The sequence below is a fragment of the Ursus maritimus genome, unplaced genomic scaffold (assembly GCF_017311325.1).
Source record: "Ursus maritimus isolate PB19 unplaced genomic scaffold, ASM1731132v1 scaffold_35, whole genome shotgun sequence".
In the NCBI taxonomy this organism is placed as follows: Eukaryota; Metazoa; Chordata; class Mammalia; order Carnivora; family Ursidae; genus Ursus; species Ursus maritimus.
Genome location: NW_024426119.1, coordinates 15,879,257 through 15,904,933, shown reverse-complemented (window position 1 = coordinate 15,904,933; position 25,677 = coordinate 15,879,257). Strand labels below are relative to the sequence as shown.

General features: G+C 49.2%; 1 protein-coding gene and 1 long non-coding RNA gene across 2 annotated transcripts in view; one reads left to right on the top strand and one right to left on the bottom strand.

Annotated features, from left to right (window-relative positions):
* Nucleotides 1-25,677, bottom strand: part of LOC121100226 — a 78,056-nt gene that overhangs the window by 36,962 nt on the left and 15,417 nt on the right. The window lies entirely within an intron of this gene.
* LIPC (lipase C, hepatic type) overlaps nucleotides 1-25,677 on the top strand; it is a 154,759-nt gene that overhangs the window by 114,173 nt on the left and 14,909 nt on the right. Inside the window, exons 3-7 of the mRNA XM_008706026.1 lie at nucleotides 12,292-12,476; nucleotides 16,622-16,804; nucleotides 17,362-17,479; nucleotides 20,297-20,530; nucleotides 22,862-23,104. Coding sequence (XP_008704248.1) covers nucleotides 12,292-12,476; nucleotides 16,622-16,804; nucleotides 17,362-17,479; nucleotides 20,297-20,530; nucleotides 22,862-23,104 — 963 coding nt within the window. The remainder of the gene's footprint in view (nucleotides 1-12,291; nucleotides 12,477-16,621; nucleotides 16,805-17,361; nucleotides 17,480-20,296; nucleotides 20,531-22,861; nucleotides 23,105-25,677) is intronic.

Genomic DNA, 25,677 nt, shown 5'->3' with positions numbered 1-25,677 from the left:
TCTAGCATCTTTTCCTCATTGCAACTCAGAGATGGGACAGTCTTAGGACTCACACATCCTAGACCCAAAGGGACCCTGGGATCTTCTCCTAACCCCTCAGTTTTCCAGAGGTGGAAAGGGAGAAAAGCCAGGTCTAGAATCCTGGTCCAGCTGATTAAAGGAGCCAAGGACGTCTCACTGTACCACCATGGAGACCTCAGAGCCAGCTGTTCCCAACTACTCATTTTCCGGATAAGGAAACTGAGGCCCAGGAAGTTAAATGACTTGCTTAAGGTCAACGAGGACAAGTGAACAGGAAACATAGAGATCTGCAAACACATAGTCACACCAAGAGCCAAATACAAGTGACACAATTCTGAGTGTCTAACGCCACGCCGTCTATAAAAGCAGATGCAGTGGACCCAAAAGAGAACATGTTCAGTTGCTTGCCTCATGTGAAATGTCTCCACTTCAGGCTCTGAGCCCTCTTCAGAGTTGCCACCTAAATGCAGTTCAACATCGCCACACTCATGACCACGGAGCACAACTCTAAGGCTGATTTCAACAACCTCGTGGTTGGCAACCGTCCTGGGGGTACTGAAGGCCTCGCAAAGGGTGCTTGTGGGTCTGGGCGGGTGCCGAACCTCCAGGACCACAAGGGAGCCACCCTCCACACAGGGCCTAGCTCAGCTAAATCCTGTGTGACCTCGGTCAAGACACTTACCGCGCCGAGACCCACATTTCCCTTTGGAATAGCACCTACTGATAGCGGTGTCATGAGGACTGGATAAAATAAGGTGTTCTGAGTTGCTGGTAAAAAGTTAATGATAGCCACATAAACAGCCTTTTATCCTGCCTCGCCGATTCCACTCACTCCCCTGTCCCCCATCATCACCTTTAATGAGAACATTCAGGGTCTTACGGGGTTCTCTGGGTTGGTAATAATTGTGGCTGATACTCTATGGGGGTCTTCCTTGTAAAATCGCTTCAACTCCCATGTCAGCAAAATGATCTCACCATTTAAACAAGTGATCCCACGCCAGGTCGTTCATCCTAGTGGAAATAATTCTCTGAAACAGAAAAGCTCGCTGCTTGAAGTTCATTGCAGCTCTGCTTATAAAGGTAAAAAACTGGAAACATACTGCTTGTCCCAGATAGGGGAATAGATACCTAAATCATGAAATACCCCCCCCCCGTGGAATATTACTCAGCCTTTAAAAATGAGGAGTAAGAACACTGTAGGAATATGAAGAGATGTTTATTATAGAAATGTGAAATGAAAAAAGCAAAAGGCAATTCTATTTGTGCAGTTACATGTAAAATATATTTGCTTCTGGATACAGAATAGAAACATGGGGAAATAAAAGTTCAATCCATTAGGATGATGAGAATGGAAGTATATTTTTTTGAATTTTGTTTTCTGCTCTTACTCTGCTTTTGAGCAACAAATATCTTTTATAAAGACTAGGGACAAACACCTGATACTCGCTCCAGAAATGACTGAGCTGAGAGAGCCCTTCCTTTGTGGGAAAAGGCCTGGCACAGAGAAGGCACTCGGGAAGTGATAAAGAGAAGAATGAACAAGTAAACAGGAGTAAACAGAGTACCCCCAACTTAACACCAGCACGGACGCTGTGCCACTGGGAAGCCAAAGTAGACCAGAAGGATTGGTGCTCTCTTTTTCCATTCAAACTCCTGGGCCAAGGTCTGTTTGGAAAAGCCATCCTGAGTCTGCCCTTTCTAGGGAGCTGAGAAGAAGAGGGATCTCAGCCGGCACGAAGTAAGATAAAGTATTAGAAGGCCTAGCAGAGCATCTGCACAGAATAAACGCAGAAGTTGGCCACTTGTACGGCCATCGGGAGTGCGCAGAGGCAGGGCCGGATGAAGAGACCGGCTGAGTCTCCACTGAAGAGACATGGGATCCCTGCCCACCAACACTCCCAGTGTGCTTCCGTGAGGTGGGTGGTCCTAGAGCCCTTGACCGGGATACCATCCGACGACGCCCTAAGCCCCATGATTAGAGTTAAGGTCCTCTGCCCCCAACTCCTGTTCTGTTCCTGTCACTTGGTGATTGTGTATGTCACGTCAAAGACAGAGGATAAGGGGAAATGAAGACCGAAGTCAGGAGCTAGGCAGCAGTCATGCATCTAAATAAAACTCTGCAACAAGAACATTATTCGCTTAATCTATTAAAATAGCACTTGGGGGGCGCCTGGGTGGCACAGCGGTTAAGCGTCTGCCTTCGGCTCAGGGCGTGATCCCGGCGTTACGGGATCGAGCCCCACATCAGGCTCTTCTGCTATGAGCCTGCTTCTTTCCTCTCCCACTCCCCCTGCTTGTGTTCCCTCTCTCACTGGCTGTCTCTATCTCTGTCAAATAAATAAATAAAATCTTTAAAAAATAAATAAATAAAATAAAATAAAATAGCACTTGGTAACCTGATCTTAAACCAAGACCCACCATTCCAAGAGCTGTGGAAGGACCTGTGACTGTCCAGCTCCTAGGCAGTGTCCCCCGGCCTGACTCTGGCCAGACGCCAACATCATAGCCCCTCGGCTGTGTGAGAATTCTAGTGCTACCTCTGTGACAGAAGGAAAAGACATCTGGTCCAGGGGCACCCGGCCGGCTCAGCTGGTGGAGCACGTGACCCTTGATCTCGGGGTTGTGAGTTCAAGCCCCACACTGGGCATAGAGATTACTTTAAAAAATATGTATTCTGAAGATGAGGCTGTCAGACAAGAGCTCTGGCAGGTGTTTGAGGGCATCATGGGACTTGTAGTTTTTGTACTCTGGTCACCTCAGTTGTTTGGGGCCATTCCCCATAGGCATACCCCAGCAACTCTTCTCCATAACTCAAGCCTCACTCCCTCCTTGACATCCAGGGGCCTTACTTGGAGGGATCAGCCTTTGTGAGGCACAGTATGTGAGCCCTCTGAGTTTGACACCAGTGACAGGAACAGAGTCCCCAAAACATGGCAGGGATATGGGTTGGGACTCTCTCCCACCACAGAGTAAGAAGACGCTGGCTTGAATGTTTGGGGGAGCTGAGTTCTTTTGATTCTGCCATTTAACCAGATGCCCGGTTTGGGGCCTGTCAGTTGGCCTCTCTGGGTCCCAGTTTCATGGGGCTAGTAAATGAGGAAACTGGACTAGATTATTATTACCAGTAAGAGGTCCCTGGTCCCCAGGGAATAATGGTTGGGGGTGGGCGAAAGGCATCACTGACTATATTCAAACAAGCTGTAAGGGAACAACACGACTAAATGTCGAGTTTCTTTGCATTTTGCTGGAATTCTATCTGCTTGTTGTGGTAACACTCATTCTCTCCAGAGGATTAGAAGAGTAGACGGATGGTGTTCTCTAGATCCTTATTTAATAAAAGCAGGAAAATGAATTAATCCGCAACAAATGCAGATTGTCGGTGATGCATAGAGAGAGAATTAAAAGCAGGCAGTAACCAGGCTGGATGCCAGGACACTGCACAGTCTCTGGGTCCCTTTCACCCCCAAGCCTCTGGCCAGATGATTTGCTTTCCCAGGGACAGCCTCCCCAGGCACCACGGCTCATCCCTGGCCCAGAGGACCTTGGAAGGGCCTTCCAGGTATGCCAAGTGTCCCCGAGGTCTTGGAGGGCTGGGCCTGTCCCAGACTGATCTTATTTGGTTCAGAGTCAGGGCAGGAGCCCTCCCTGCCAATTGATGCCAACCCCCAGAGGACTCCGAAATCTCCTGCTCTGGGGGAGCCTGGGTGGCTCAGTCAGTTAAGTGTCTGCCTGTGGCTCTGGTCATGATCCCAGAGTCCTGGGATCAAGCCCCACATCAGTCTCCCCACTCAGCAGGGAGTCTGCTTCTCCCTCTGCCCCTCCCGCTACTTGTGTGCGCTCTCTCTCTCAATCACTCTTTCTCAAATAAATAAATAAAATCTTAGGGAAAAAAATCTTGCTCTCAGGCCAGCCTCACCCTGCGCAAGTCACAACACAGAAAGCCTGCCATTCAGCTTATAGTGCCCGGGCTTGAACCCTGACTGATGTGGAGAAACTATGGTTGTAGGTTTTTTTGCAACCATTTTTTTAAATGTACATCTGAGGGACCATTACCATCATCGAGATACAGAACATTTCAAACCTTCCACAAGTTGCTCTTTTGCCTTGTCCATGCCCTGGCCCCGGAAAGCACAGGGCTGCTCACTTTCGCGAGTTTGGTCTTCTCCAGAATGTCATATAAGTGGAATGATAGCATATGCAACCTTCCAGGTTGGGCCTCTTTCGCTTAGCGTGATGCGTTTTAGATTCATCCATGCTCCATGCCTGCATGTATCAACATTTGTTCCCTCTCATTGCTGAGTGCTATTCCATGGTGGTCTAGTCCCTGTAAGCATTTACTCATTTACACAGTTGATGGCCATTTGCGTTGTTAATAGTTTGGGGCTGTTGTGAAAAAAGCTGCTGTAAACACTTGCATCTTTGCGTGGACGTACGTTTGCATTTCTCGTGGGTGAGCTCCGAGGCTGGGGCTTGCTGAGCCTTATGATACATTTACCTTGGTAAGAAATTGCCAAACAATTTTGCAAAGTGGCTGCAGCGTTTTGCAATCCGCCCAGCCGTGCATGGAAAGTTCTAGCTCTCCTACATCCTCACCTGCACCTGGTGCTGTCAGTCTTTCTCATTTTAGACATTTTAGAGGGGGAGAGTTGGTATCTCGCTGAGGTTTAAATTTGCATTTCTCTCCTGAATAATGATGTTGCGCATCTTTGCATGTGCTTATGCACTATTCGTATATCTTTTTATAGGAAGTAGCTGTTTAAATCTCTTGCCTATTTTTTAATTGGGTTGTTTGTCTTTTTATACTTGAGGTGTAAGTGTTCTTTATATATTCTGGATAAAAGTCCTTTGTCAGATATACATATTTTCTCTCAGTCTGGCTTGGCCTTTCATTTACATCATGGAATCTTTCAAAGATCAGATGTATTTAGTTTTTCTAATTTTTCTTTCATGATTTGTGCTCTTGGTGTCCTAAAAAAAATCTTTGCTCTCCTCGATGTCACGAAGATTTTCTCCTGTTTTCTTCTAGAATTTTTGTGGGTTCTAAATTTAAGTGGGTGCTCCATTTCAAGATAATTTTCACCCTTCCAACAAATTTTTTCTGGCAAACTATCATAATAGTGAGTGTTTACATAGCACACCCTGCATACCTGGCACTATTACAGAATTTATCAATTCTAACTCAACAAATCTTCATGATAATTCTCTAAGGTAAGTACTATTATAATCTCCATCTTACAGATGATATGATAGAAAATTCAGACACATAAAGGTGAAGTAATTTGCCCAAGGTCACATGAGTCATAAGTGCTAGAAATAGACCTCGAACCCCAACCACATGGCTCCCAGTCTGGGTGCCTGACGCCACAGCCCCTTGCTGTACTGAGTAAAGTTTTAATGTGAGCAAAACCAGACCTAGGTCCTGCTTTCATGGAGCTTACCACCAAATAGGGGAGCTAGATATTTATGTAATGTCTCTCCAAACAGAAAATTGCAACTGTGAAATCACCTAAGACAACGAATAATAGGGAGATGTGACCAAGTGAGGAAACTCAGAGACATTTTCGCTGAGGAAATGAAGATCAAATTTAGATTTGGAGAAAGAATGATGGTAACCAGGCAAATAAAACACAGCAGAGCGTGTCAGGCCAGGGGACCACAGGGGGAAAGACCAGGCAGAAAGGTATGTCACATACTGGATGCTGGATAATAACTCTCAGAATAATCATCAACAGGGATGGAAAATTTTATCATCTTTTCTCTCTCCACTTATTCACTCCATTGCCCTTGAACTAGAGTGGCCAAATCATCCCGTTTTGACAGGACAGTTGGTCACCCTATCTTGAATCTGTTCAGGGCAGAATGTACCCACGACCTCGGAACCACTTTAGGGAAGTAAGCACCATTATCCCCAGAGGATTCCAGTACAAATGGAAAACTTTTCTGAATGGCACACTCTTTCATAATCAGACTTTTTGAAAGATTTAAAAAAAAAATCACTCTGATTCTAACCAGAATTGCAGGGGAGTAAGAAGAAAGTTTGGGGCAGGGGGTGCCTAGGTGGTTCAGTTGGTTAGGTGTCTGACTCTTGATCTCAGCTCAGGTCTTGATCTCAGGGTCATGAGTGCAAGCCCCACATTGGGGGAAAGAAAAGAAAAGAAAAGAAAAGAGAAAAGAAAAGAAAAGGAAAGAAAAGAAAAGAAAAATGAAAAGAGAAAGGAAGGACGGACGGACCACAGCTGTCAGTGAAGAGCTATGGCTACATTTGTTTCATAGGTTCCTTCCATCCTGAAGAGAGGACATGGCTGGTGGGGGGAAGAGGGTGGTGTTCAGTGTAATCATGAAATGATGGTCTTCCAGAGGACCTCTCTCATTTGTCCCAGGTCCGGGAGTACTTTCAGCAGTGCGTGTTAACAGAGTTCCAAAGTTAACAAATGACATACACACAGGTTAGCAACTTAAATGATGAATATGAAGATATTTCACAAACAACTCTGTGGGGGGCATATTAATGCCTGTGGCTCCTGTATTATGCACTTGTGTCCTGAGCACCAGCCACGGGAGGTGCTCAGGAAACGTGGAACTGAGCAGAAGCACCCAGCCCAGGCATCGTGGGCAGAAGACAGAGTAACTGACTCCCATCAAGGCCTTCTACTGCAGAACCCTTGGTTCCCTCCCGTGCCGGCCCAGCTGCCTGCAGTCACCACCTAATGATGTCCTTACCCAGAAGGAAATGAAATAATTTGTTCTTGTATGAAACATTAGGAACCCTCCAACCTAGGGGCTGACTTAGGAATGGAGAAATCACTTGCTGCAAGGAATCTAACATTAGAAATGCAGTGGCTACACCCAGCTTCTGCCTCCACCTGATTTCAAGGAAGTTTCACTGCCCAGGAACTTGCTATCATGAGAGGGCAATCTCAAGCCTCCTTTGGCTGTCAGGCCCTTTCCAGGTCACAGGAGGGTGACTCCCTCCAAGGAACTGACCTTTTACCTTTAATAGTCTCCCTCTCAAAACTAGAGCCTCACCCCCAGATTCTTATCACTGGTGTGTCTTTATCTCTTCTAAAGACTTGAGAAAATAACAATTGTAGAAGACATACTTGGAGAAGGAGCTACTCCTATGGAATACACTTGGAACACATGCCCCCCAACCCCCCAACCCTCACCGCGCCGCTCATAACAGAATCATTGGGTTGTCTCACAACTTGCTCACAGAGTTGCCGTGAGGTTTCAATGTTAGAAAAGTGCCTGGCACAGAGAAAATGCTCAATAAATATTAGCCTAAAAAGTACAGAAAATTAATTTGGATATACATGCATACACAAAGAGATACGCACAAGATCACGCCTAAGGAGCTAATGATTCTACTTTCGAAAACCTATACTAAGAAAATACTCATAGATTTTCCAGACAAAGATTTATGTATAAAGATGGTCATCAGGGCATTGTTTGTAATAGAAAAAAAAGAAACCCGAAACAACCTAAATCTCCAACAATGAAGTAAACAAACGATGCCACTTTTCAAAAACATGCTTTTGAAGAATTTGTAATGCTGTAAGAAAATTATCATGACAGGTGAAGAGGGATATGAAACCATTCGTGTAATATGATTTCAATTTTAGACACTCCAAATAAATATTTATGGAACTCCATAATGAAAGATCAGAAGGAAATACTCCAAAAATTACTTGTGTTTCTGTCCCAGTAATGAGATTTTTTATTCATTTTCAGCATTTTTCAAATTCTATATACATATACAATGAGTGTGTATTAATTCTACAAATAAAATATAAAATAGTTAAGAAGCTATTCCAATTTCACAATTTAAAAAAAAATGCATGAGGTTCTAGACTAGGCCAGTGGCAGGGGACAGAAAAGATAATCATGAGGCTGAGTCCTCAGTATTTGGTGACCCATGAGAGTCACCAAGGGGATAGAGAGAACATCCCAGAACAGCTCTAAACCTAGAATGAGCAGCAGGGCAGACAAATAATGGTGTTTTGCACCACAACAGGAAATGTAGAGAGAAAGGAAGAAGAATGGGTTGGGAGGAAAGAAAATAAATTCAGTTTGGCCTCACTGGGTTTGCAGCACCAAAAGGATCCCCTGGTAGAGGTGCTCAGTCAAGAGCTGGCTACATGCGGGGCTAAGGCCTGGGAAAGATTTTGGTATACATGTGGCTACGGGCGACAGCTGTGTGTCCGTGACGCCATGGCTTGGCTGGGGAGGTACCAGCATTCTCTGTGTTCTGGGAAAGGAGCGATCACACTCTGCTCCCATGGGGGCTCAGACACTCAGGCTCTGGAGCTCTATTCCTTCCTGCCACCCAAAATGTGACTGAGTGACCCCTGCCTCCCTCGGTCACAGAGACCACTGCTGGATTATAGTGAGGAGCCTCACAGAGGTTCACTGCGACTTACGTGCTGTTTGGCACTGTGGCTGCCGCTTCCACTGAGGACGGCAGAGCACTCTCGGAGTCAACCCCATAAAACTTGCTCCCACGTATTTTGTAGGAACGGTGCTCAAGAGAGTGGCCACCGTCTCGCCCAGTGGCCTTTTTTTCGCAATAACATGTAAGGAAACCGTCTCAAGCTTCGGGACCGGGAAAGTGTGAACAACTGGACACTATGAATCCTATAACTGCTCCTGTTTCCTTCTCTGCTTTGACCAATAAGAAGCTCAGAATAAAAGCTGTGGCCCATCTTCAGCAACATTAGATGATCGTGTTGTGCACATTCTAGAGTGCTCATCTGTTAGCATTTCGGTCTTTGTTTGTTTTATTGCCCTTATTTTCTCTTTGTCCCAATTTCTTCCACTGTGAATCTTTGTGAACTTAAAGTCTAAGATTTTCTTCCGCGTCACACCCACCCATTGATTCGGTCTCTATCTCCTGGAGTTGTGCAAGGGAATTCTAGCAGCAACCTTTGAGGCTCATGTCTTCCACTAAATTTTATTCTTTTTAGGTACCAGAGCCTCACTTTCTTCAACAGTTTGTCCTAGACTTGAGTTCCTCAAGAATCTTTCATCCTTCTAGACTCAACTGATGCCCCACCTTCTCCTGACGTCTTCTCTAGGCCCTATTCAGGGGGTCCTTCCACGGCAGCACTGACAGCAACCACACTCGATGACTCGTTCTCATGCTTGCCTCTCCCACTGGAATGGGGACTCCTGAAAAACAGAGGTCATGCCCTCTGTGCCTCCAAATAGTACCTAGCCAGGGCCTGAGGCGTAATATAGTAATATATGTTTAGTAGGTTTTTGTAGAGAAAATAAATGCATACACACACACACACACACACACACACACACACACACACAACTTCCTCACTCCTCTACATGCTAAAAGAAAGCCAAGTCCCCAGGAAGATCAAGGAGAACCCAGTTGCATTCAGTTGTTTGCGGGCCTATCTGACAACAGCTTTTCCACAGGACTCTGCTGATCAGCCTTGACGCCCTAGGCACCGGTCCTAGAGCTTATTCTCCCAGCTAAATCCAGAGTAAATACACATAAGACAGAATTGGTCCTGTGAGGGCAACAGGGATAAATTTTCACAGAAAGAAAGGATTTCACAGACCCAAAATGCAAGACGCCACATGCTCTGATTCGTACTTATTTTAACAGCACAGCCTTACACAGGTGCTAATTATGCGTCAGGCATTGTTCTGAGCTCTTTACAAATATCTTATTTAATCTTTGTAACAACTTCATGAGAGAGGTACTATTCTCATCCCCATTTTGTTTTCATAGATAGTCTTCTCAGCATTGGAGTCAACTATCCTAAAACAAAGGAAAATGTAGCTATTCCATCACTAAATAGAAGAAAATTAGTTACATTTAGTTCATGCCAGTGCATGAGTGGTTGACAAATCAAATCTTCGCCTTTGATGGGAGACCTGGATACATCATTCACTGAGCATTTACTGAGCCCCAACCAGCACTGCCCTCCACGAGCTCACAGCCTGGTGGAGAAAACAACACACACCGAAACGAATAAATTACCAGGCCCCGTGACAAGCACATTAGAAGCAAGGACCCAGTACAGCACTGGCGGCAAGAGGAAGTAATGACCTCCGGCTAGATGAGAAGGCTTCCTCGAGGGTGTCATGTCCGAGTTCCATTTTAATAGATGGTCCAGGACTCACCAGGAAGCCGCAGAGACAGAGGGGGGAGCAAGAGGGCCAGGGAAGGGGGAACCACTGGCCGTGGGCAGCAGGAGGGGAAGAGCTGGGGAATGAGAGATTATCACTGCGGTGGTGGCCTTGGCTGTGACACAGCGAAGCTCAAAGTCACTAAAGGATCTGAGAGTCATTCCTGTTCTAGGAAGCTTCTTTGAGTTGCAGCATGAGGGAGGAGGTCAAGACCAAAGAGAAAGAGAGAGAGAGAGAGAGACATGTTAGGGGCTGTTGCAATCAACCAAGTAAGACACAGTGTGCACCTGAGCTGGGGAACTGGACTAGGGATATTCGGGAACCCGAAGCTTCAGACTGATTGGAAGCCTGGTGTAGGAGTGCAAGGTGACACCCCAGCTTCTACTTAGAAGACCGGGAGGCTGGTGCGGCCAGTGAAATGGGCAGCATGAGCTGGGAGACCCCTGGCAGGAATGAGGACAACCTTGGGCAGCCTCTAAGCTTGCAAAAGCCAAACTGGGCAGTAGACATGTTCTTAATAATCACAGAGCAGTTATTCAGATTGTCACTCACATCTCCTTTTAATAAAATATGATGCATCTCATTCTGTCATCCTAGTGACAAATCATTGCCCTTTGCTGGAAATTAATAACCTTTCAAATGAATAACCTTTGGATAGGAAAATTGGTTTCATTAATACCTCCCCTTGCACTTTGTAGGTTCATCTTCTCTCTATTCTGCTGTCCCCTGAAACCAAAAGCCCAAGACTTATTGTTTGAGAAGCCTGAATGGCTTTATGCTCAGAACGAACGATCGGGATCCTTCGTAAATTAGGCTCAACTGAGTTCACTGACCAAAAATGCTCGTATACCCCTCAGCCCCCAGAGAGCCCACCCTGGGCTGAAAAAGAGGATGAGAGCATCCTCCCCCAGCTCTTGGCTTGATCCCTTGGCACAAAAGATGTCACCCACCTTGGTGGCCTAACCCTGAGAACAGAACACCTCCCCAGGCTTCCCCCAGCCCCTGAGCAGAGGTGTCTGTCTTTCACCAGCAGCATGGCCGGCCTGGTGGACTTGCATGACTGCTCATCACCCCACCAGAATGACTCAGGATTGGGAGCAGACTCCCTCAAAAGAAAGACTAGAAGATATTTTGAGAAAACTACTGAAGATAAAATCTTAAAAACACTTTTTCTCTCCCTACCCCATTCTTCCGCAGTCTTTGAAAGATTCCGAATGGACACTCATTTATCCTTTTCTGCTGAAAAACTCCTTAGCAGCAGCCTTATCGTCTAGGGCATAAAGTCCAGACTCCCCAGCATCCCAGCGCCCCGGACACTCCGGCTGCCCAGGCTTGTCTCTTTCCTCCTCGTGCCCACAAGGTGCCACCCTCTGAGCCCTAACTCTTCTGTTCCTCCGGCTCAGAAAGCCCTGCTCCCTCCCACCACCCTCGCAGCCCCACACACGAGCCCCTGTCTGTCCCTCCAGACAGGATCGGCATCGTTTTCCCTGAAAAGTCCTCCCTGAATGTCACTCCCTGCATCAAGCCGAATCGGCCACTCCTTTCAGATCCTCTCTGCCCCAACCCTACCTGGTCCAGGCAAGGCCACATGGCATAATGCGTCTGCGAGTGAGAACAGGCTGAACTACATGGCCAAACGCACGGTGTCATCTAACTAAAGTGTCCCAGTCACTGTCTCTGCAGTGTAAGGATATAGGCAATTGGAATCAGAGGGAGCTCGGTTCAAACCCTGATGCCACCACTTACTGGCAGGTGATTTGGGGTGAAATACTCATCTTATCCAATGGCCTCTTCCATATCCCTATTGTCCAAGAGGTACTCCAATATCCGAATGGCTGAGCCCATAGTCAGGATGGCAGGATATAGGATCTGGCCCCCTCTACCTCTGTGTTGGGTTCTCGTAGGTCAGCCTTCATCATCTCCCAGGGGAGAAGTGGCCATTCTGCTGGACATGCCCTCTTGGGTTCCCCAAAGCTGCAGTTCATGCCTAGTAACTGCACCTCCTAGTAACCTCCTAGTAACCCTGCTGGCTGGTGCTCTTAGAAACCTCTGGGCTGTCCCAGAGCTGGCAGAGGTGGGACAGAGGCCAGGCTAAGCACTGTCTCCAATCGTACATTCCAGAGCCAGTTGGAAGATCGAGAGCTGTTGAAACAAAGGAAGCACTGCAGGAGACAAAGACCAGATTCCTGCTTTTTGAAGACGAAACGGATAAGGGCTGTCAGATTCGGCTGAATCACCCAGACACATTACAGCGGTGTGGCTTCAACTCCTCTCTGCCCCTGGTGATGATAATCCACGGGTGGTCGGTAGGAAATGCTGACATGCCTTTTTTCTCTCTGCATTTACATTTTCTGCTTTTCTCCCTTGTGTGTCCAATTTCAATAAAAAGATAGGGAGCCAGTGATAACAACTTCATGCATAATATTAGTAAAGCTCTCTCTAATTTTCCGAGTACTCCCCACACAGGATCTCATTGATTATCTCGATCCCATGAATAAGCAGGATAGGGAAAGTGTAATTACCTCCATGTTTCAGATAATCAAACGTGGTTCAAGGAGTTCACACAGCACATGAGGGCCCAGCAGTGATTGCAGTCCATGCAGGTGAATCTGTCTGTTTCACAAGAGGAGATAGGAAGCCACTGGGAAACATAGTCTCCCAGTGAAATATAACTGTAAGGTTTAAATGCAGCTGCAAATAACAGAAACCCAATTGGCAACAGTTCAAATAAAACAGAAATTTGTTTCCATTTCACACAGTAGTCTAGAGATATGTAATCCAAAACTGGATAAATGACTTTGGTCAATGAACTCCTCAGGGACTCAGCTCATTTCCAGCTTACTACTCTGCCATTCTCAGAGTGTAGCCTTTGTCCTTATAGTCCAAGATGGCAGCCAGAGCACCAGCCATCACATCTTTATTCCAGGTAGCATAATTAGTAAAAGGTATACACAAAGGAGTCAAAGAGCTGGGAGGTTTTTTAACAGCTTTCTTGAGATACTATTCATATACCATATAATTCATCCATTTAAAGTGTAAAATTCAATGGCTTTTGGTATAAAGGAGTTGTTTTTTTAGGTTAGCTACCCAGAAGCATCTATAAAATGCTTCCAGTTACATTCATTGGCTATACCTAGGTAGAAAGGTGACAGAGATATGTAGCCTCTTAGATAAGGTGTAGCCTTTTAGGGATGCTAAAAATCCTGGACAAAGGGGAGAAAGAATATTGTGGGCAATGGTTGAAATCAAACTAAGCAAGTACTTGTCTCCAAGGGGAAATCCTGCCTCCCTGGTTCCCAACCAACCCACGAGTTGAAGCTTAGTTCACAACTTGAAACCTCCAGAGATTTGGGGATCTATTTCGTGACTTGGAAACCTTTTGCTGCCATCTACTTGAAAAATACTCTTGAAACCCTCATCTATCCTACTGTAGAAAGCAAAATGAGCCCGTCTACCCACCCGCCACTCTTTCAACATTTGTTCACTGAGATCCTGCTATGTGCAGCCTCATAGCCTTCCCATGAACAATACAGACCCCGTGCCTGGTCTCATGTGGTAGTGGGGAGCCACACGATGCCACGGGGGTGTAGCTACAAGGTGGGGTGCTTGCCACTGCCGGGGGGAAAGCAGAGGCACCCCTAGCCTTCTAGCAACTTCCCCCTATGACTGAAGGGGCTCCCACTCTAGGGAAGTGGGGGTTCCACACACCCCAGGGTCTGCAGTGAAGGTGGTGGTGGCTTTCCTGCCCCTAAAGAAGGGACCTAACATAGATTGAGGCCCTACCACAAGTTAGGCCCTTTACATTACTCATCAACCTGTTTAATCCCCACGCCTCCCTCCGAGGTGGGTTAGTATCTTGTAGAAGAAACTGCACTCAGAAAGGTCGAGCAGCTACCATAGTCACACAGCCAAGAGTGGACAGAGATTCAAACCCAGAACCCCCACGCTCCAAGCTCACACTCTCAAAGACGCCCAGTTCACCGGGCCTGTGTCAGAGGGGTCTGACTGGGCTCCCACCCCCAGCAGGCTTCACCCCACAATCCTCACTGCGGCTCTCTCCTGCTGGGGTAGCCGCTCAATCCACGTTTCTGTAAGAAAAACAGAAGAGGAGACAGAGGGCAGAGCTCTAAGAAGATGGAAACTGTTTTAAAGGAAACTAAAGATCAGTCACGGAAAGCTCCCCTGGGGAGCCCTGGGGGGGGTGGATAGGGATTAGAAGGAGTCCAGTCACGGTAGAGAAGAGTATCCCATTGCTTCAGCGGCTTTAGCCATCGGACTTTCCTTACAAGAAAAAAGAGAGAAGGTGGGAAAGAGGCAATGCATCCCGAGGACAGATCTGCAGATGGCCAGCCAGCCGAGTTAGAAGCTGGAGCCAGCAACTCAGAAAGGCTTTGCAGAGCAGAGCTGGGGCTTCTTCCCGGTGCTCTCCCCTCGGACCCTGCCCCCTTTACCCTCCCTGCCGCCGCTAACTCCCCCTGCCTCTACTCACTCCTCATGCTCCCCTCACCTTTCCCTGCCTCCTTCTCACCCTCCCTGCCCCCTTCACCCTCCCAACCTCCTCTCACCCTCCCTGCCTCCCCCCTCACCCACCTTACTTCCCCCCACCCCCTTCACCTTTCCTTGCCTCCCCCAATTCCCCCTGCCTCCTTCACCTTTCCCTGCCTTGCCCTCACCCTCTGGGCCTCTTCTGACTCTGCCTGCCTCCCCCTCACCTCTCCCTGCCCCCCACTTAAACTCCAGCAACACCCACTGCTTGTAGCTCCTTCCGCCCCCTGTGCTTTCTCTCCTCTTGGCCTTGGCTCAGCCTGCGCCTTCTGCCTAGCGTGTTCTTCCTGCTGAACAGTATCCATTATACGGTAGGTGCTCCAAAAATAGTTGTTAACTGAATTCATGACTAAATAAATATCTGGTTCACAAATGCAATGTGAAGATAGGACCGTTACCAGGGTCCTTTCCCAGAACGAATTCTTCATTCTTCAAATGCAGAAGGGACTAGAACGTCTATCACTGGTGATAGGAACAGCAACAGCTGCGTCACTGGGACACTAATTCTGAAGGTAACTGCGTGACTAACATTTACTGAGCGCTTGCTGCCTTCTAGGCACTGTTCTAAGTGCCTCCCAGCGACAGACTGGTCTCGTCTTCACAGCAGTCCCGGAAAAGGCCACTACTGGTAGCCCCATTTTCCAGATGGGGAAAGTGGCCCACGGAAAAGTTAACCAAATTGCGAACAGACTGGAAGAGCTGGGATTTGAACCCAAGGTGCTCTGTCTGCATGGAAGGCACTGGGTGCACATTCAGAAGTGGTTGCCCCTGACCTCAAATGACCTGCCCCGTCATCAGCATGTTCTCCAGCCTAGCCCCCCCCCCCCCCCGCCCCGGTCTTCAAGCACACCAGACTCTTCTCCCCCCAAACATACCACGGGGCCCTCTCACGGTCGTGCCCCTCTGCAAGAGCACTTCCTTCTGCCTGGACCGCCCTAGACACCCTGCCCACGGTCACCTGCCCACCCTTATTCTCATAAGTGAACTGCTGTTTATCTGTGCAGACACGTCTTCGTTCATGAACCCATCAGGAGGGCCCTGCAAGTGGGTTCTCGAACAAAGTGCACACACAGGAAGATTCTCCATAAACACGTATTGAGCTCCTGCCATGTTCCAACTCATGACGCTTTATTCCCTCAAAAGTGAGCAGACGCAGTGGGCAGGAGAGCGAAGGAGCTGGGATTCAGAGCCGTGGCTCAGCAGGCCTCCCGGAGCGGGGAGGTAGTAGAGGTGACCCTCAAAGTTAGGTCAGCTTTCAGCTCCTGATTACGCAGACTCTTCCATTACATTAAGGCTCCGAAACTCTTAAAATAGGGGCATGTTAAGAAAATGGTTCTCAGGGGCGCCTGGGTGGCACAGCGGTTAAGCGTCTGCCTTCGGCTCAGGGCGTGATCCCGGCGTTATGGGATCGAGCCCCACATCAGGCTCCTCCGCTATGAGCCTGCTTCTTCCTCTCCCACTCCCCCTGCTTGTGTTCCCTCTCTCGCTGGCTGTCTCTATCTGTGTTAAATAAATAAATAAAATCTTTAAAAAAAAAAAAAAAAAAAAGAAAATGGTTCTCAGTTGGAGGCCAGGGGTAGCCCCCGGGGACATTTGGCAAAGCAACTTGTGGGGGACGAGTGTTGCTGGCACCTGCTTGGGAGAGACCAGAGATGCTGCTAGATAGCCTACAATGCATGGAACAGCCCCCACCACAGAAAGGATCTGGCCCAAAACATCCGTAGTGCCAAGGTCGAGAAACCCCAGTTAAGCCCTTTCTTTTGGAAAGAAGGATCCAGCCTTCACTAGCCAAGAGCTGGGAAAGAAGAAAAAAAAAAAAAAAGGTGAACAGGGAGAAAGCAGAGACTAGTATAGCACCCCGTGTCCCCTCCCGGTTAAGCTGACTACTTTGGGGGCCCACCGGCAGGTGGACCGCTTCCTGGAAAACTGGATCTGGCAGATGGTGGCCGCCCTGAAGTCTGGGCTGGCCCAGCCTGTGAACGTGGGGCTGGCAGACTGGCTCAGCCTGGCCTACCGCCACTACACCGTCGCTGTCCGCAACGCACGCCTTGTGGGCCAGGAGGTGGCGGCTCTCATCCAGTGGCTGGAGGTAAGGCCTGGCCCGCCTTCCTTTCCCCTCCCCTTCTCGCCCTTCTCCCTAGACAGTGAATGAAGCTGGTCTCCTAAGCATCCCAGACAGGAGAACCACTCAGCTAGCTCACAGGAATGGGAGGGCACAGCGTGGAGATGGGACACTGGGGATCCCTCAGATGCCTTGCTTGAACCCCTGTTTTGCAGAACTGTCTTCCTTCCCCCTCCCCCATCCACTCTCTTTTATGCTCACTCCCTTGGATGTGCTAAGGATCTAAACACACCCGTGCACCACCAAACCCACAGAAATGAACAGGAGCACGGTGCAGGGTGTTCACGTCCTGGGAAAGGCAGGCAGGCAGGGGGCAGCAACACCAAGCGGGGGTCCCAGGTAACTGAGCCTGAAAGGTGGGCGCCACCAAGGTGAGAAGCCAGTTTGGGTCAGGAGGCTGAAGTAAGGACCTCATTTGCCACCCGGGACAAAGAACAAGGAGGGGGAGCCCAGAACGAGCTGGACCCACACAAGGTTTCTGTCCAGCAGCTCTCCCCCGTAACCACCTTGCCTCCATCTTCCAGGAATCTGCTCAATTTTCTCGAAGCAATGTTCATCTCATTGGGTACAGCCTGGGTGCCCATGTCTCAGGATTCGCTGGCAGTTACATCGGCGGAAAGCAAAAGATTGGGAGAATCACAGGTAACCACACCGATAACCGACGGCGTGGAGCAGGACCCGCTTCTGCAACATTCCCGTGACTGCCACGCGCCCAGCCTCCTTCGCACTGTCCCAGGCCTGACCGCTGTCCTAGACTGCCTTTCCTCCAGAATTCAGAGTAAATCCCAGCCGCAACTCTTACTGCCTTGCCTCCAATGGGTACCTTGCACAGTCATGCCAAATAGGACCTGAAAAGCAGACTTTCATAACTTTTAACCAGGAAAGAATTTATTTTTCCATATAGTTTTAAAAGCCCAATATGAACAAGTTAAAGGATCACAGCCCAAAATTTGCAGTGACATTGGCCACATTTGTGCCTCAGTTTCCATATTTGTGAAACACATGAGTCTTACTCTGGGACCCATTTGGATTGAGGGAGGGGGCTCCACACTGACTTGGAAACGGCTCCAGATACCCAGGAAGAGCTGGGGTTGTGCAAGAAGGCCTTTCCTCCCAGGCTTCCTTGACGCCGACCTCATCCCCCAATGCTACCCCACAGTCCTGTCTGGAAGAACACATCTGATCGGATTCTTCCCCAGCCAAGTCCCCACAGATATCCATAGGATAAAACTCAGAAAGCCCAGGGGCGCCTGGGTGGTGCAGTCGGTTAAGCATCCTACTCTTGGTTTTGGTTCAGATCTCGGGGTCATGAGATCGAGCCCCACATCAGGCTCTGTGCTCATTGCAGAGTCTGCTTAAGACTTTCTCTCCCTCTCCCTCTGCCCCTTCTCCGGCACTTGCACACATGCTCTCTCTCTCTAAAAATAAATATATTTTTTTAAAAAAAGAAAGAAAGCCAGACAAAGCCCTTCTCAGTGTAGTGTTCCAGAGTTCTGCGACCTCTCCTCCCGCTGCTCTCTTCCTATAGTCCCGGGCTTCCATGAAACTAGGTCTTTCTCTACTTCACAAGAAAACACCTTGGCTTCCTATGTTTCTGAGCCTTTGCACGTCCTTTTCCTTTGCATGGAATATCTATTTTTTTTAAGACTTTATCCATCTATTTGAGACAGAATGAGAGCATGAGAGGGGATAGAGGGAGACGGACAAGCAGACTCCCCACTAAGTGGGGAGCCCAACGCAAGGCTCAATCCCAGAACACTGAGATCATGACCTGAGCCAGAGCCAGACACTCAACCAACTGAGCCACCCAGGCGCCCCTTGCCTAGAATGTCCTACCACAACTTATCCACCCAGCCCCAGTCTACCTACCAAACTCCTACCCATCCTTCAAGACCCATCCTTCAAGACCCAACAATACTTCACAGGCTAAAACAATTCAAAGGATATTTAAGATGAATAGCATTGTTGTGACCTTTCATTGTTTTTTAAGATTTCTTTATTATAGAGAGAGATAGAGAGAGTGGGGAGAAGGGCAGAGCGAGAGAGAGAATCTCAAGCAGACTCCATGCTGAGCGTGGACCCCAACTCGGGGCTCGATCCCACAACCCATGAGATCATGACCTGAGCCAAAACCAAGAGTTGGATACTCAACCACCTGAGCCACCCGGGTGCCCCATGCCCCCATTTTATCAAGTAAGAACATTTTTGGCAGCTAATATCTACTATTACCATTACTTCACCAAAGAAGAGGTCGGTTTTAATGTAAAAAAAAAGACAGAAATAATGGTAGACATTTAAACGAAATAAATTTGTCATTGTGAGAACTCACTTCCTCATCCTTACTTTTTTGACCTTGCTAGTAACTGGGGAGACCTGGTTGACAGGCCGTTATTTGTGCCCCCAGCTCTGTGATTTAACCCTCAATAGGCTGGGGGTGAGCAGACCTCCACAGAAGGCCAGTAAGGCCTATCGCAAGGAACCAGTCCTAGAAGGCTGAGTCAGAATCAGAGAGAGGCAGCACCAGGCCCAGCACCCTCTCCACTCTGGCTGGTGTCGTGGGCCACATCAGGCATTATTAGCCAGGCCCGCTCATGATAGAGGCAGCAGGACAGCTAATTACTCCTGTCATCTCATACTCAGCCCCATGAAGAATGGAATATAAATCACACCAAGACATCTTTCATTTGTAACTATGGATGAGAGCTGGAGACAGGCGCTCTCACTGCCCCCTGTCAATTCCTTCACCCCCAACAGGGATGGAAGCCAGGGCTGATGTGGGACATCAAAGGGTCTTCCAGAGAGGTGAAGGGAGAAAGACAGAGGAAAAATCTTGAGCGCATAAATACTCCCCAATGACCGTCAGCTAGGAGCTGCCACTGGTCTCACGCACACGCATCTGTCACTTGACCAGGGCTCTGAGCAGTCCTATTTGCTCACAACATTTTCACCAGGGAACAGTCACGTCGTCCCAAGGCTGTTTCGGACATTTCAATGAAATGACATTGGTGTGGGAGAAAAGCCAGCTTGTTTAGGGAAATTACTGACAACATACAGGCAAATAAATTCTTTCTCTGATTGGTAGGTTAGAACTACTTACAATAAGCACAGTGGTTTTTTGTATGCAAACAGATGCTCTTGAAAGTAGCTTGAGAGGTACTTAAAATTGATTTGCTTAAATAAATCAAGCATGCCCTCATAACCTTATTCCTACCACTGGATGTTCCTGCAGACCTCTTTCCCCATAGATAATGCACAGCCCATGTCTAATTTTCGGCACCATGAATTACCGTGGTTTTACTGCGAAAGGGTTATAGCAAGATTTTCTAGAGAGAGATTATCCCCTCGGATTTTCTTCTTCCTGCTAGCTCATGAATGTGTAATAGCATCAGAAAGCTAAAAGGAGCATTCTCCTTTCTTCCCCTTGCTCCCACCTAACCCTTACCCTTGCTTTCCCGTCAGCGCTGGATGCCGCCGGCCCTTTGTTTGAGGGATCTTCGCCCAGCGACCGCCTTTCACCAGATGATGCCAATTTTGTGGACGCCATTCACACCTTCACCCGGGAGCACATGGGCCTGAGCGTGGGCATCAAACAGCCCATAGCACACTATGACTTCTACCCCAACGGGGGCTACTTCCAGCCTGGCTGCCACCTCCTAGAGCTCTACAAACATATTACCAAGCACGGCTTAAACGGTGAGAAAGAAGGGCCTGGGAGAGACACAAGCGCGCATTGGCTCACACACCCCCCATACGCGCACGCGGCCCCCAGAACCGGTGAATCTCCAACCCGGTGGGACTCTGGGAAGGATACGGGAACCCAGGGTGTATGGTCACCAAGCCCACTCAGACGGAGAGTGGTAAGGGCTGGGGTCCCTCCAGCAGGCCCTCCTCTTAACTGGCAGTGGTCATTGGAGCCCAAGCTCTGACAATGAGCTGGGGGCACCACCAGGAATCCCTACTTCTTAGCCCCTCCCAGTGTACCCAACAAAGTCTCTCCTGGGGGACGGACTAGCCCTTCTGCAAGTGGAGTCCTGATGCCTGTGGTTATTCCTCCTTCTCCAGAAGCTTCCACACCCAAGGGGCTCCCTGAATTCTGGGCCACATGAGGATGCACTTAGTAGATCCTTGATCGACAGCTGCTTGATCCTTGGTCTGACTAGAGTGGAAGTAAGTCTTCCCCTCCTGTGAGCTTTAATCAGCTGGTCCTACAGGGCCTTGCTGGGATTCTTCCAATTCAAAGTTCAGTTCTAAACATGTGTTTGTCACTTCCTTTATCTCGGGGCAGGAACTGGATTGTGGCATTATCTGGGTTGTGAGACCACTTCTCTCTCAAATCCTAGACTAAAATATTGCACATGGACAACACACAGAGGATTAAAGAACAAGCCTGTCAGCAAAAATCATGCATTCCATGGGTATTCCAACTCTCTCATTACTACAAAATATCATCCTTATGAAAACATGCCAACTCATGCTAAGCCAACTGGAGGCCCCCTCCCCCACCCCATGTACCTCCTTCTCACCTCCATCTGAGAACACGCTCTCCTGTGATTGCGTCACCACCTTCACCTCTCCAGTATCAGAACGACCTTCACACTCAACATTATCTCATTTTGGCTGGACTCCCAGCCTTGCAACCACCTGCGCCTGAGAGAACCTTCTGGGAACTCGCCCTCATCATTCCTCACAGGCTCCTCATGTCATTGCCCCTCCAGTCATCCACGGGGCCTGTTCCATTGCGGGCTGACCAACCAGCCCTCCTCCCAGATCCACTTCCTCGCAAAGCTCAACACAGGCCTGGTACAGAGTAACTAGTTGCCTGATAAATACATCTCTCTTTGTGCCGTTTGCTCTTTCGTGCGAACCTTCAAAATGGTGGAACCAAGAACATTTATTTTGCTTGCCCAATTTTGGTGTGGTTTTTCTGGGTTTTCTTCACCTTTAAGTTTAAAAGCAATCCCATTCTGCGGTGGTTCTCGAAAAGCACCTGAACAGAAGGTAATTTGGTAACTGCTTTGCCACCCCAGCCCCACCAGGCTAGGTGAGCTGGAATGAGTTAGTGAATGCCTGTGAAGCTCAGTTTTCTCTTCTGGCGGAACAGCTGCCTCAAGGGGCTGCGGTGTGATTCAGGAAGCGGACGAGTGAAAGCGCTCAGCATCGTACCTGCCTCATAGCAGGTGCTCAACAAATGCAGCACGAGACCAAGAGCGAGGCGGCCAGTCTTGGCATTTGGCCTTCAGACACTGGGGAAAACAGCTTTTGGCAAAGTTACCTGTGCTGTACCGTCACGTTAGGCACTTTACATACCTTGTGGTGGTTCTTCAACATCCTTGAGAATAATTTATTAAAGATTAGGTTAAGATTTGGAGAGTCTGAAACCAAAAAAAGGTCAAAAATTCAAGGTAGATAAACTTCCTAACCTTGCCGTTTTGGGATAGGCCCATGCACACCTGGTCACCAGGATGTATCCTTCCAGAAGCCAGTCCCCTTGCTGGTTTACAGCCTGGTTACCCACTGGGGGCAATGGCTGCTTGAGGACAGAGGGCAGACGTTGTGGGAGAGGACTCAGCTTTCCCCAGACCACTGGCTGAGCCCCAGGAGGACCTTGGCTCTCATTCACCTGGCGGGGTTAAGAAAAGAGACATTCCGTATGAGCCTGTTCCAGCTAACTCAACCCAAGGCATCCGCACTTGCGCATTTTTAGCCATTTAAGACAAAAATATTTTTTTACATAAATCACACTACCCTGTTTTCTTAAATAATTCAGTATTTTCTCAGGGACTTAGGCTTCCAGTTAAAACACTGGGGTGGGGGTGGGGCCTCAGGAGCCCCACGGTGCCTGGGGTGATGCCTCTCCACCACGTGACTGAGGGTCCACTCCTGGCATTTTCAGTCACCAGTGGGCCAGCCTCTGTCCTTCCACCCCTCCTTCCCAACGAGCCGCTAATCTGCGCACGATCCTTCAAGTGGAGGGTACTTCGGAAAATCGAGGGGTGCTAACATGCTTCTTGCCCTGTGTTCCAGCCATCGGCCAGACCTTTAAGTGCTCCCACGAGCGGTCGGTGCACCTCTTCATCGACTCCTTGCTGCACGCCAGCCAGCCGAGCACGGCCTACCAGTGCGGCGATATGGCCAGCTTCAGCCAGGGCCTGTGCCTGGGCTGCAAGCGGGGCCGCTGCAACACGCTGGGCTACCACATCCGCCAGCAGCGGCAGGGCAAGAGCAAGAGGCTCTTCCTCGCCACGCGCGCCCAGTCCCCCTTCAGAGGTGAGTGTGGGGGTGGGGGGGCTCGCCCTGCTCTTTCAGTGTCTCTGAAACCGCAGAGTCCAGACAGCGATGTCCACACAGCCTCTCTCTCTGTTCCCAAGAGTGTGTCCACCTGGCTGCCAAGAGCCAGGAGGAGAAACCCTGATACTTTCTGGAACGATCCTTGGGTGAGGCTCTCTTCATCCAGTTGCATGGTCCCCTAGGATGTTAGATCCTGGAGGCATCTTTAAACCCCAGCTGGGACCCAGTGCTCTCCGGCCCTGTTCACAGCCTCCAGGAAAAAAGAGGCTCCAGGCTGTGTCTGTGGCTCCTCATTTCCTCTGAAGCTGGGACCCGCTGGTCTCACAGGGTAGCACTGTCTTCTTGAGACCCTCCAAAGAGGAAGTCTGGCTTCCAACTTGCCTCACCAGCTCCTCAGCCTCGGGGCAGACAGCGAGCCCCAGGCCCTCTCTGGGCTGAAGCAGAGGTTGGAGCTGTGCCTCTTCGGGGTCTGAAGCCGGCAGAGAAAGGCTCCCCCGAAGCCCGAGTCCTCCAGGAGCGAGCAAGCTGCCATTAACATTTGTCTAAGGCCTGAAACAGCTCCTGAGTGATCTAGCGTCTTGCCGTCTCGCTGCACATGCTCCCGGCACCGGGAGGAGCTCGGCACTGGGCTGTTGGCTAATTACCGCCCAGAATACTTGTCGCTGCAGAAGGTGAACATGTCGTCACCACCACTTTGCATTTGCACAGCATTGTATACAAAACGTTAGATGCAGCCGTCACCTCTTTGTGGTCCCACCACAGCCAAGCAAGGTCGGCAGGGCTGGTTACGATCTCTTTTTCCAGAGGAGGGGAGCGCCGCCTGGGCGGAGTGACCCGCCCACGGCCGCATGGCCTGGAGGGAGGCCAACAGCCAGGTGCATCCGACTCTCGACTCTCGGTCTGTGTTCCTTTTATTGCCACACTCACAAGTTCAAGTTCCCAAGCGACTTATTTTTTAAGCACAGGATTCCTGTTTATCTGAACTTGCGCTCCCCAGCCAGATTTCCCTTCCGCGAAGCCCAGGCATGACAGAAATCCGCTGGGGGCAGCCGATAGCTTCCGAGAACATCACCATGAAGGCAGATCCTTCCTGCCTCGAGGGCCAGTGGGTCCCCTCTGCTGTTTGCCCCTTCAGGGTGGAGGAGAAGGCACCATCCGAAATCAGGCGAGGGAATTTGGACGGGCTCCTGCCTCGGGGAGCTCCCCCACGGCAGGCTGCCAATTAGACACTCATTTGGGTTAAGCAGCCCCTCTTTTAAATGGCAAGGCAAAGCTGCCTGGAGTGATTAAGGCCCTCTGATAAGCACATTTCGCTGGATCTACTTTAAATCATGGCATGTTAGCATTGCTAGAGGCTCTTCTACCCTGCCATTTCACAGACGCAGACACCCAGGCCCAGATGGGGAAAATCTTTTGCCCAGGGACACAGAGTGAATTCCTGGCAGAGTCAGCATTTAGACCTGGACCTGCAAACAACTAGTTGAGGGATTTTTTTTTTTTTTTTTAAACCTCAGGAACCTGCCCCTTGTCTGTTTGTGGAGATGAAGGAGGAAGGAGAGAAGAAGGGGAAGGTTTTGTTTTCTCTTTGAGATCATTTGGGAAGAAAGTGAAGCCACTTTTCACCCTCCAGAGCTTGGGGGTGTTCTAAAGTGAAGCACTTGGTCCAGCTGGAGGACATCTGCTGGGGGCTTGGAGATGCGGGGGGGCAGGCAAGCATGCAGAGAAGGAAGAGGGGAAGGAAGACCGATAGGCACAACCAGGCTGAGTTCCTCCCTTTTGCCAAGGACCTAGGTGCCCGACCACCACACGCCGCTGGTATGAACTCACAGGGGTCCCTTTCCTACGAAGGAGGACCAGAGAACTGCATTCAGGCAGCACCACCCCACCCCAGCAGCTACCAGACACCAGTGTGTTCATCCATTCATTTATTCTTCAAACGTAAATTGAGCCAGAACAGTCAGTCCCTACCTCATGGGGCTCACTGGAGACCAGCCCCCGCCCACACATACAGGCTCAGCGCCATCCCAGGACAGGCAGGGGGTCCCTTGGAGACAACACGCGGGTGTCTTTATTGCCAATGATTCACCTTGCTCCAGACTCTTCTGACATGCTTGGGACCCCCAAGGCCAGTGATATGGAGGCTATCCAGGCAGTCAGGACTGCCTGAAACTGGTCAGAACCCATCCCAGCCCGTAACAGAGGCTCTATGCTGAGCTGTGACCTGCACTGCCCCCTCCCCTTGTCTGGGCCTTCCAAATTCTCTCCCATTCTGCTTCAATCCTTCCAGTGAGCAAAATCCTAATCTCTTCGCTGGTGGACAGTAGCATCCCTGGAGTCACGTCAAGCTACCCTGGGTATGGCAGGAAATTATCCCCAGCTGAGACTCCACCCATTCCGGAACAACTGTTCATGGGGTGCTGCAATCTGGATAATGCTGTGTCCCCCAGTATGGTAGCTGCGGCTAGCTAAATTACTTAGAATTAAATGCAATCAAATATTCGATTCCCCAATCACCCTAGCCACCTTTCAAGTGCTCAGATACGTGGCTGCCA